The following is a 12,659-nucleotide window of genomic DNA, read 5'->3' as shown; positions in this document are numbered from 1 at the left end:
TTTTCTAATCAATGACAAGGCACGATGAAATATATGTTACTATCTCTGCACCAGGGCTGCCGACGATGCCGGCACGGCACTTGCCAAGGCCCGAATGCAAGGTGTGGGCACAGACCCACCCACCCTCAGCTCGGGCCCTCCCCCCCTCCCCCAGAGCGAGCTGCTTACAAGTCTCAGAGATTCACAGCGCACACTAATCATCCGAATCTCAGGTGCATCCAATTTGTTATTCACACTCTCCCATGCCAGTGCAAAGCCTGGCGCCGACAGATGCACAGGAGCCCTAAATGACAGTTTTGGCCTCCGGAAGTGGGATCACTACAGCAAAATCTAGTGCAGCCTCCAGGTGAAATGTCTGGAGCTCCATATGGGGCAGGGGAAATTAACAACAAGATGGAAATCGCTGCAGCAGCGGGGAGTCGGAATTTTTGAAAAAAAATGAAATTTAAAGATGAAGAAAGAGAAGTAATAAATTAATGGGGTGTGAAAACATTCAAAGCTTTACAATACCAGGGGCACTATTTGCTCAGATACCCCCCCTTTTTTTAACTCGGGGTCATTTTGATGTAATTTATTAACCAAGATCAGGAATTGTAGGCAAAACAAGAACAATATTTTTATATATGCAAAAGTACTTTAAGCACATTTGTACGGGAGTTCGCTTCACTTTCCTGAGGCATCCTGCCTATTGAGTCCCCTGCTGCCCTAGCGGGGCCAGCCCCTAGAGTCTCCCTAATGGACTCACTACTGCCCAAGCTCAGGGCCTCACTGAAGAGTGTGAGTGGAGGATGACAATGTTTAGTGGGCAATCATTTTCATTTCTCCCAAATTATGGTGTCATTAAACAAACCACTGCCTACTGCCACTTTTTTTTTTTTTTAAAGTCAACTGACTTAGGATCTACATGACTGTACATGCTCCAGTCCTTGTCTGGACCTACAGATCTTTCCAGATTACCATTAAAGCTGAATTGTTCAATGGAGTTAGCTGTGTAAGACGTGGCACAAAGCAAATGCTCACCATCTTCTCATTACAGCGCATGTTCCAACAGGCACCGAGCACTTCAGGGCAGGGGCCAGTGAGGGCTGAGGACATCTGCATCCTCCTGGACTACTAGACATGGAACAAGAAAAGCAAAGGGCTCTGGGACAGCCCTGTCACCTCCACCAGCACGGCCCACAGTGCTCATTCTTTCCTGGCTCCTCTGGCAGGGAAGCAGGCTGCGAGGAGGGCTTGGCGACAGCCTGGGAGTTGGGGCGAGGGTATGAATGGCCACCAAGCTGAGGTGACACAGCCAGTCATGGAGCTTAAGTGCCGCCAAGTCCTAGACCCAACTGCTCCCACACCCCTTTGAGATGAGGTGTGTAGTCAAAAGGTGTGAGGCTAGAAATATCTGTTCCTTGTGGTGGGATGCGCGGCCTGGGACTGGTCACACAAAGAGCTCAGGACACCTGAGCAGGAAAGGTATTGAGTCACTTCAAGACACCATACCACAGTTTTTTGTTTGTTTGTTTCAGAAAGTTTCATGTATCCCAGGCTGGCCTCCAACTCACTTTATAGCTAATACTATCCTTGAATGTCTTAGCCTCCTGTCTCCACCTCCCAGATGCTGGGGCCAGTCAGGCCAGAACTCTATCAGCTGGATCCCATCCCTATCACTGGTTTCTTATAACAAACACTGATGTAATAGAGGCCCCAACCTTTCTTCTTAGAATCCACAGCATCCAAAGAAGGCTATGCTACTCCAAGGCCCAAAGGAAACTGCATGTGTTTCCAAACAGCAAACACTTGGTTACACAAAACGATGACATTCACACAGAGGATAATCTCTGAGAATCACCCTCTTCACAAGCGTAGTCCCTGGCGACTACCTCGATTACGCCCATGCCCTCCTCCTCATCTGCACCCTCACCCTGTATACAACCTGTCACCAGCTGGAGGAGGGATTGCTAAAGATGCTGTCAGCAGCACTGATGCTGGGCTGGGTGAAAGAAGTCAGGAAGCTTGCTGCTCCTTCCAGCTTCACGTTCTGCTCCAGTCGGGTTGAGGGTTGCTATGATTGATGTAAATGCTGTTTTGAGCACAGCCTTGCATGGGAGCTAGGGGTGGGGACACACTAGGGCCTTGTACTTTCCTAAGTGACTTTATACCACCATTTCATCTGAGCAGCACAATCTCTCAAACCAGAAAGAGAAGGCAGACAGCAGGATTCTCCCCTCAGAGTCGAGGAAGATAAGTTCTCGAGAAACGTAGGAAGCAATAGTGAAAACCAGTGAATCTGTGGCAGAGCTGAGTCTTTTGATCCACGCTCTGCCTTGCCTGTGTGTTTTCAACTGGTCTCTAAGGAAGAGAGTGCCAGTCAGGTACCTTGATTTGACTTTGGCTTCAGGGACCATACTCAGGATAGCAGAGTCTTCAGTATGGTGGACAGAGACTGCTGGGTAAAGTACTGGGCCTCCAGTCACTCAAGAAAGTCAAAGGCCGGGGTATCTGCTTTTTGGGAGCCACGGTGTGGTGATACAGTGCTGCTCCCGGTCCTTCACCACTCGAGCATCTTGCTCAGTTTGACCCATTCCATCTGAGCCACGGAAACCAATGGGCCACAGTCGGCAGTCAGTAATGGCGACTGCTTATGCCACACAGGAAGGCAGTCTAGCAGGACAGAGTTCTGTGGGACACAGTGAAAGTGTATTCTCACGATCCAGTCTCAGCAGTACCTCAGAAACAGACATTTTTCCTTCATCTGTTTGATTTGAGGGAAGAAGTAGTAGGGAAAGCACTGATTGGTTGCCTGATTGATTTTTATATGTATGGGTGTGTTTGTGAGTTTATGTGTACCACATGCAAGCAAGTGCCTGCAGAGGTTGGAAGAGGGCACTGGATCCCCTGGAGCTGGAGTTACAGACAGTTCTGAGCTGCCCAACACGGGTGCTGGGAACCAAACCCTGGTCCTCTAGGAGAATAGTAAGTACTCTCCAATGCTGAACCATCTCCCTAGTCCATGGAAGGCATTTCTAAAGGACCCTTCCCCCACCTTTCATCAAGAACACAAAGCCTGTAGAGAAAGTGTGAATCATCACACAAACCTCTGATGAGAGATCTGGGGAGGGACCTGAGGGAATCAAGGCCGCTCTTATTATTTGAAATAAAAGTATCATGTTGATGATAGCATTTACCATAATTGAAGGGATTATTACTGCTAAATAGGTAGTTCATTCAATTAGCATTTTCCAACTTTTATTCAACTGATCAAATACAGGGATACTTAGTCATTCAGCAAAGCAACACCTGTCTGTTCCCAAATCTGCCCATGGTCTTCACGGCCACACGCTGAGGAACACACACTCAGCTGGTATCCCTGCTTATTCACTCTGCACAGTAGGGACTTTAAGGATCTGGCTACGGTTTAAATCTTTGAAATTTAAACAATATTTTATTCATTATTATGGGGGGCTTGTGTGTAGCGGTCAGAGGTCACTTGTGGGAGTCAGTTTTCTCCATTATACCCTTTGGGTCCCAGAGATCATACTCAGGCCATCAGGCTTGCATGGCCAGCCATCCCTCTGGCTCTCAACCTTGAGACTGCTGGCTTATAAGTGTTCTATTAAGACTAGTTTGTGTCAGGCCATGAAGGGCCTTATGCTCATCTCCACAGCTTTACAGGGTTAAATGTATTAGTCAAACACTGAATTGTTTAAAATTACTGACAGACATAAGAGGCATAACAAGATAAATATTCGAATGACTATAAATCTTGACAATGTGATTTTCATCCAACAGACCACTGATAGAGCTGAGTAGCACGTGTGTATATGTCAGAACCTCACGATGTGTTAGTGTGGTCAACTGGCTACCTTCTGGGACGATGTGTTAGTGTGGGTCAGCTGGCTACCTTCTGGGTTTTCCTTTCACAGGAAAAACACTATGCTTAAGCAAAGACATTCCTCTTTGTTTCAAAGAAAAGCCAGGCTAGCAGTCCTGAACCAACCACTTGGAGGATCTCTCTTCCACTCATCTGGTGACTTCTAACTGTGAAGGGAAAGGGCTTCGAAAGAGACGTTGTAGTGAGTGAAGGCTCCTTAAGTGTCCACATGGGTACTGGGAGAATATGCCGAGAACTGCTTCGAAAGATGGTTAGGGAGAAGGCGCCCCCTCCTATTATTCAATAACCATGTTTGTGATGCATCTGCATAATCTAACCATGCATAAATTAGTATGTGTAATACAACACTTATTTGCATAATAATAGCAAGTTAATAGATGCTTAAAGAGCAGAGACCAACACCACCTTTAAATCAGACATGCCTGCAGGCACTTTGGCCTGTTCAGACCACGAAGCCAGAACAACAGTGCACATCAACCAGAAGAGAGCCGTCAGCCGTCCATTTTTCATCCCTCTGGACATTTTGCTTACTGCCCCAACAGCAGGGAATCATTCTCAAGCCACAAAACAGCTTTATACTTTAACTGCTAGCATCCCTTGCTAGTAAAAATCATGAAGAATTTATTAAAATTTAGGATTTGCAATACTTGATAATGAACTATTTGTAACTAGGAAGGAACAAAATCAAAAAGGATTCAAACTCACAGGCCATGAAGCCAGGAGCCCCGCCCTGGTGAACAGTGACCCACATTAGCTGTCTTCACCCTTTGCTTCATCTTTTAGCTGGAATAATTTTAATTGAATCCAAAATGCTCATAAAGGGTATGAAGGAAAGGGTGTGCCCCTCTGCCAACCTCCATATGAGCTCATGGGGCTGGCAGAAGGGACACCTCAAATGTCACACAAAGAGGAGCATGACGGTCTCAGTCAACCTTTAACAAGGGAAAAAAGTCTAGAGTTTAAAAAAAAAGCCAATAGAGACTTCTAAGGACTCCTTAAGAAACTACTTTTCATTTTAACAGGACAGATTTATTTATATGTGGCTGAAATGTTCACAATCGCTTCCTGTACCTTCATACATAGGAATGAATGTCACAGTGGCAAATGGCAGTAATGAACAATCTTACCTGAGGATATGGAAACCTCCCAAGAGCAAGCTGGGAAAGAAAATAATATTTGTCTAGTTATAGATTTGCATGCAGGGCAGATCTCCTTAAGACAGACAAGGACTACAGTTCAGAATTGCATCTAGCAAGTAAAAAAACATTCACACCTCTAATACATGAACTAAATTATTGCTGTAATTATATTATAAACTGTATTTAGAATGGACATTTTAATAAATAATATTTCATCTCTGATAAAAATACTTTCATTTTAGTAAACTGAATATTTTCCCACATACTTTCTCTTAGGTGTATTGTCAGCTCTGGGGAATTATTCACATGTATGTGTGTGACAGTTTCTTTGGGATAGAGTTGTACAAGTCTGTGGGCCTTTTTTCTTGTAATATGGGAGTATTTAGTTGGTTCTGGAGCACAGCTCTATGGTTTTGGAGTGGGCTGTATTATGAAACCGAAACCTGGGATATTATTTTCACCCACTTACCTTCCCATGCCTCCCTGTCAGTTAGAGGACCACTAGTACAGAACTGCCCACGGACGGGGCAGTCATGAGAACGAAACTGGCCAGGGAAGGCTGCCAGGGTGGAACTACAGGCCTCAGTCTGAACCTGGGAGAGTGAACCCTCCATACCAATTTTGATTTATATATTGCTCTTTGTTTCTGGGCTAGTCACTTCTGTTACCCCGCATGTTACAACTAAGCAACTCTGACCAGGATAGACTTGATATAACAATAATACGATCAGAGCCCTTCGTCTCCCTTGTCTCTCTTTCAACAGGGTCTCTGTACACAGTCCTGGCTGTCTAGGCTGGTCTCAGACTCACAGATCTGCCTGCCTCCGCCTCCTGAGTGTTGGGAACAAGGGCCTGAATCACAGAGCTCGGTTTACAACAACCTATTTAAAGGGCACAATCCTGAAAATGTCCAGCTTCCTGGCATGGCCCACTGTCCATTCTGAGCCCTCCATATGTATCTGTAACTGTCTGCAAAGGAGGAGCACAGCACCAGGGCAGCCAGAATGCATCTGAGCATGTGGACCTACAGGGCAGACACAAACCCACAAGGAATCCTCACACAGTTAGTCAAGAGAAATCTAGGGACTGTCCCCAAAGCCTGCTTCTCAGTCCAGGGTTCTTCCCAGCACACTGGCACTGTCTTCTGAGAGCCTGACAGCTGCATACTTGTTTCAAAGAAGTGACATTTCTCAAACACTTCAAAATGGTGTTTCAAATCATTCTGGGCAACAAAAGAACACTTCTTTCACTTTATGAGAACTAATCACAGCTTTCATTTAAGATGACACCCCTTAGCTTAGTGATTATGTGACTTCTGTGTAGCCTGATGCCTGAATGCCCCATGTATATTCAAACCCTGAATACCTACAAAGATCACTAAGGGACAAACGGAGGTGATGAGGTTTCTGAGCTCTAAGGGCAATCTGCACAGCGGCATAATAACAATGAACTCTAGGAGTCTGTGTGGTGGCCCTCTGAGAAGGCGGACACTCACTTGGATGTTTTGTGTGTGCTGTGCGTGCCTCTGTGTGTTAGGATATCTAGTTAAGTGCCACCTTGTATTCATATCTCATGGACATTCATAAGTATATGGATTTTCAAGATATAAATTGAAGCTATCGTTATTTCATTTGATGGATTTCCTCAATCTTTTCATGTTCAAATGAGAAAACAGGTCAAATAAGGCAGAGGAGGGAGGGAGGATGGATGCCTCCCCGCGTCACCAGGGTCCCTCTCAGGTGCTCCCTGCATCGCCAGGGTCCCTCTCAGGTGCTCCCTGCATCACCAGGGTCCCTCTCAGGTGCTCCCTGCGTCTCCAGGGTCCCTCTTGTCTGGCTGGCTGCTGTCTACGTGCTGCTATGCTGCCCCCACTCTGCTCTAGAACAGCACAAGCTGTAGGCTTGTCTTAGATTTGAAAAATACAGGGTGTGACTATACTTTTGTGAGTGTGCGGACTGACTCAGGAGTCTCTGTGGTCTGCTGTGGTGGGGTACCATTCTGTAAGTGACCTGGCAGGCACTGAGGAGTGACCGGCAGCTGAACGAACCTATTATCACATTGAGTTGTATGAATTTCATCTGGGATAAAGAGACAGCACAAGAAGGATTTCTCATCTAAAATGGCTAAGAGCCTAATAACTGATAGAACAAACCTAAAACATAGGGGCTTAATCTCTTACAGAGAAATGTACACACTTTCATGGACATACATGTTGAACTGAGGGACTGAGGGAGATCTCTGCCCACATGACTGACTGGCAGAGGCAACTTGCCTACCACACATATTATCAAGATCTATGTGACCCAGCAGATGCTGGCACTCCTGGCTCTTGCAGCCTAAAGAATTAAGAAACAAGACAGGTCTGGTGGTGTGTATCTGTAATCTCAGGACTTTAGAAAGCTATAGTGACAGGATCATGACTTCAGTATCAGCCTAGGCCACACAGTGAGGCTCTTTCCAAAACAAAACAAACATAGAGACATAAAATATGCAAAAGGTATAATGAACAAAAGCAGAGTAACGTGAGAACTGGCTCCCTGTCATCTTAGCACAAGGCCTCTGACTGGTCAGTCGTCATCGATCTGCAGTGTGCATGCATGCACTTGGCCCCTCTATCATAACTGGGACAGCGAAGCAAGGATGGCTGGTGCCACTAACTGAAGACACTACTATGCAGGGGCCAGAGCGAAGACTTAAGTATGGGCAGGTTGGCGGTGGCCCCCATCTAATTAGGAACAGATAGCAGTGGCTGATCTGGGCAAAGCAGCAATCTTGGGTCTAACTTGCTTCATGTTTTCCTGACATCTATCCATTGGGATCTCAGTCCTGCTGGCATTTTGCAGGTGTGACCTCTTTGGATTTACATGGCACAGAGGCTCCTTTGCTGTTGACAGGTAGATACCACAGCCATGGCAGCAAGATTGTCACTTCCTCTCTTACGAGTGTCACCAGTGGGCTGCTGTGGAAGCAGGCTACAGGTCCCAGCTCTGCACTAGTGAGCTCCGTCCTGTGTGTGTGTCTGCTGCACTGAAGGCAGTTGCTTGAAGGTCCCTCCAGAGGACTCTGCCTTCACGTGTGTCCTTACCCTTCAGTCTATCATAGCCCAGAGCTCTTGACTCCCCAATACTTGTCTTAAGACAAAGTGGGCGGAATCACAAGGGTAGGCTCAGAACCCTTTGTCAAGCTGTCACTTAGAAGTAGAAATGGCACCCTGAGCAGACATGGCTGCATGAAGAACTTCTTCACAGAAGTCAAAACAAACGCTGAACCCTTCTGGGAGGGAGCACATATGTCATGGGCCTCTCAGATGGCTGGGCTGGCACTGCTCGCCGCTCTTACCCTACTGGCCTATTAATCAACGTGCATTTCCCCAGTTTTTATTGTCAAGGTATTATAAATTAGGAAACTTACAAAAGAGAGTGTGTAATCTTCTCTGAAATGGCCTGCAGATATGTCACTGTAGTAAATGTGTTTCAGATTTAATGAAGCTTTAATGTCCTTTTTAATTTTGCCTGTTTCTGTATCACCAGGGGTCGGGCAAGGCAATCAGCACTCAAGAGGGTGGTTTGGTTTAAAACTAGGAAAAAACTCATTTGCTTATGAGTTGCACTGTATTTTCTTAATTAAATTTACTGAGTAAAATGGTTTAAGTTCAGCCAACCAATGACCTTTGTGTGTAGATTTAGATTTATAAATAGGTTAACAGTTAAAGTAAGGGAGGGGGAGAAAAAGAAGGATTGCAGCAAAGCACACAGATTAGGGCTTGGCCAATAGGGATGCCCACTCGCTCTGTCATCTTTACGAGGGGAGCATTTAAATATAGGCAGCACAAGTCCAGTGTTTAAAAAAAGTGTACTAAAAAAAATGAAGACATGCCATCACCCCACCAACAGCCTCTCTGATCCCTCCATTCCCACACGGGTGACTTCGTGCAAGGCCTGGAACAGGTCTACTGCTCAAGCTGGGGTGGAAATGGACAGGAGGCAGGGAAAGCATGCTATTTAATGTTAAATAAACAAGTGCATTTTAATTCCAAACACTAAACAGTTAACAAACAGCTCAACAGAGATTGTGGGGTATTTCTTGTGTAAAGGGCAGGAAAAAGCGGCTGTGGACATGGCTGGGAATCCACTGGAATAACAGGAATTACTAACATTTCACTGTGAAACTAGAAATGGTCCTCAGAGTCATTGATCTTTGATCTGACCAACCATAACTTACAAATTGTTCTTGAGGTCACAGCACTGGAGTACGTTGGATTTTATACTGTAAATAATACATATATTTGGGCCTCTGTATGTGTAATACACATACACACACACACACACACACACAGAGAGAGAGAGAGAGAGAGAGAGAGAGTGAGAGAGAGAGAGAGAGAGAACTAGAACCATTGTCAAATACATAATAGAAATGCTCTGTATTTTAACAGAAAGTTAGGGTAGAAAATATTTACAAAGTAACAATAGGCCCGGGAAATTACCCTCAAGGAACTATAAAGAGAGGAGGCAAAGCAGCCTTAGCAGGGGAGGGTAGACTCAGATCACGTTACCTACTCAGGCCATCAGCAATGCAATGGGATGAGTTTTAAGTTTACACTTGCACAAAAAAGCACTCGGTTTTTTTTTAAAAAAAAATCTTAATTTAGACATATCCTATGTTTCTTGGCATAACTGCAAATTGAAAATAAGCATTTTCAATATAGCTGAAGGGAGACTTTATAATCCGAAATGTTCTAAAATTTGTTCTTAATTACCTTGTGCACATTTTACACAATTAAACTTCCATCTAAGGATTTTGCATTTAGATTGTGTGCTGCAGTTAAGCTTCCATTTCATAGAAACCCAACAGTCACTTGGTGCATTCCGATACAGGGAAACTTAAAATATCAAAATAGACCTAACTACTGAATGGCATAAAATTCCCTAGGTGAGTTTTCACCCCAAGACCAATGTGCTCAGGCCTAAAGATCGAGCTTAAATCACCTCAAACAATGCTGGAGAAGACACACAATAAATATTAAACACTTTAAAAATCTACCCTACGATTTGACATTTCTTCCCAAGTATCAATTTCATTGTCCGCTTATGGAATGGTTTCAAGACAATCCAAAGGATATAACAGCAATTTGCCAGTGTTAAAGAGCTTCGGAGGTTAAACTAACAACAAAGAACACAGAAACACACAGCGTCTTGAAGTAGGGTTTCAATTAAATGTGGAGGATTTAGCAATGCAGGACCAAAAAAAAAAAAAAAGAGTTACAAATTAATTTAATCTTCTGCCTATAGTTTGCAGCTGCACTCCAAAGTGTCTAGGGCTTAAGAACAAAGCCTTGCAAGGCCTTGGAGTGAGGGAAGCTTCAATTTTTAATGTATAACGCCATTAGCTGCTAACTTGTGGAATCTGCGACCCCTGTGGAGGGGCATAAGTGCGAGTAACAGAGACTGATGAAATGACATATCTGTTCGTGTCTAGAACCACGAGGAAGAGGGTTATTACTAACATCATCAGGCCCCACAGAAATCTGCCCTAATAACCTTTGGGACCCTCCACATCCTTAGTTCTTGCTACATCAAATATATTGAAATCAAAACCTAATTCACTTTAATTAAAGACAATTAGTTTGTTTTACTATTATTGTTTAACTCATATGATGTGATAATGCATTGGAAATTAAAGATGGGATAATAAATGTAATGAAGGTGTCACATACACACCTCCTCATCTAAGCCTGGCGAGATTAGCTTCTCACTAGCATCTATCTCAGGAAAGCTCAGGAAGAGATCATTAGAAGCTGCACAGAGTTATCTCATCTGCAGAGAATACAGTAGAGTCAAGCCTGTCTCTTTTCTTAGTCAATTTATACTTATCTTGAAATAATGCTTTCTATACAAACTCCAAGGATTTCTTTTACACAAACAGAATTATTGCCCAACGGAGGCACCAGAAGCTTAATTAATTTGCCCAAGGTCATACTGTAAGTTGGTGGCAAAGCTTGTTAAATTATTAGAACGCTGGGCTCTACAGATGTTTTGGCAATGGCAGGGAACCCTGTCTGCGAAGGCCCTGGGGACTTCCGGTGCACTGGGTGAACCTCAGCAAATAACTCATTATGCCCGCACGAGGAGTGCCAAGTCCCCTGAGAGCTAGTAAATAACATTTTTTCCTCTTTGTGTAGAAACAGCCTAACGCGGAGGCCCCCTCCAGGCCTGCTCCGCCAGCATTTCTAAAGGAAATCCGCAACTTCACCAGACTCCACAGATCATGAGTAGATTTATTGTAACTTAAGGAGCCCAACACAGAAGCACAAAAGGATAAGTCAAGCACTTCTCTACCACTCAGAAAGTCCTGGATTTTGCTCCAGATTACCAGTAATCATGGAGGAAAGACAGCATTACAAATAAATGATTCTAATACAGCATTGCTGTTTTTCTAATTAGAAATGGGCTTATTACAGTGGACGCTTAAATGGGGAGAGGGCAACAGTAATTCACAAATACAATATCCTAATGCTGGTCCTTTAATTGCTTTATTTGTTTCACTGTTAGAAATGATTGCTTGCTGTGGCCTGACCATGAATGCTCAAAAGCATGATACATTGAGGTCTCAACCTGGGCAAACTGTACCTAAACTTACACTTTATTGCAGCTTAGTTCACAATCTTCACCTAATATAGGGTTATCTCCCAGTGCAGCTAGAGGATAAATCATCCTGGAATATTACTCCGGCAAAGTTTAGCTGTGAGTGCAGCATATGGGCTTTCGAGCCACTGAAGCAAAAGCCCATAAAATACACTAATTACTGGAAGTTATGGTCACTGAGTGATTGATAGTGCTTGGTGAGGCAACTTCCTCATTTTCAACTCTTCTGACGGGCTCATCCGCCACATAGCAATTACTAATTCATGACCCACCCCTCAGGCATCAGTACCTTTCTCCTAATTCTCTTGCTAGGAAACTACTGCCAGAGCTGGACAGTGTCTTTTCTTCATCCTGAAGGGCCAGCGAGGATGATAAAAAGTAGATTCTATGTTGAAAACAACTGTTTTGAATATTTAAAGGTTTCTTGGGCTTCTTAACCCTGCTGACCTGAAACGCAAGCCTTCTTCTTCTCCCATATTCTATTTTACTTGGGTCATTTTTTAATATAAATGTGTGTGTGTGTGTACACAACCATGCCACACGTACATTTATCTGTCTATCTGTACTACATTAAACCAAGACCCGGCCGAACAACTTTTGGACTCAATACTGTGTTTAAAGGTAATATATTAATTTCAACTAGGCCACAGTAAATATGAGGCTGCTAACTGTTAAACTTAATAAAAAAAAAAAAAGAAGAAGAAAAAAGCCTATTTAAAAGCCCACTTTTGTGGCCTTGCAGACATTCTAATTGTTCTCTGTTGATTTTCATCAGTGGCTCTGCTCACGAAATGCTAATTAAAATATCTGGCATATAACAAAATCTCTAAAAGTCACTTACAAACAACTGCAAAAAGGTCTCCTTTGATGGCAGTCTGTGCATTAGAGGAGACTTGGTGTGAGATTTTGAATTAGAAAGATGTAAAGTTGAGTTAGGATGGATGAAAGCAACCACTTTACGTTTGTAATAGAAAAAGCACTGTTCTTCAAATGACT

The 12,659-nt window shown here is 43.9% G+C and overlaps 1 protein-coding gene across 9 annotated transcripts in view; it reads right to left on the bottom strand.

The window, feature by feature from the left end:
• The window catches only part of Map2k5 (mitogen-activated protein kinase kinase 5), a 221,215-nt gene that overhangs the window by 71,963 nt on the left and 136,593 nt on the right, over positions 1 to 12,659 (bottom strand). For 6 of the 9 annotated variants that reach the window (XR_007978789.1, XM_052188077.1, XM_052188076.1 and 3 more), the window contains one exon: positions 5,011 to 5,040. The exons of the other annotated variants lie outside the window; for them this stretch is intronic. Coding sequence is in view for 5 of the 6 variants with exons in the window: in XM_052188077.1 (XP_052044037.1) it covers positions 5,011 to 5,040 (30 nt within the window). In the remaining variant the exon portion in view is untranslated. The remainder of the gene's footprint in view (positions 1 to 5,010; positions 5,041 to 12,659) is intronic. 9 annotated transcript variants of the gene reach the window in all.

The sequence above is a fragment of the Apodemus sylvaticus genome, chromosome 7 (assembly GCF_947179515.1).
Source record: "Apodemus sylvaticus chromosome 7, mApoSyl1.1, whole genome shotgun sequence".
Classification (NCBI taxonomy): Eukaryota; Metazoa; Chordata; class Mammalia; order Rodentia; family Muridae; genus Apodemus; species Apodemus sylvaticus.
This window is presented reverse-complemented; position numbering and strand designations above follow the sequence as displayed.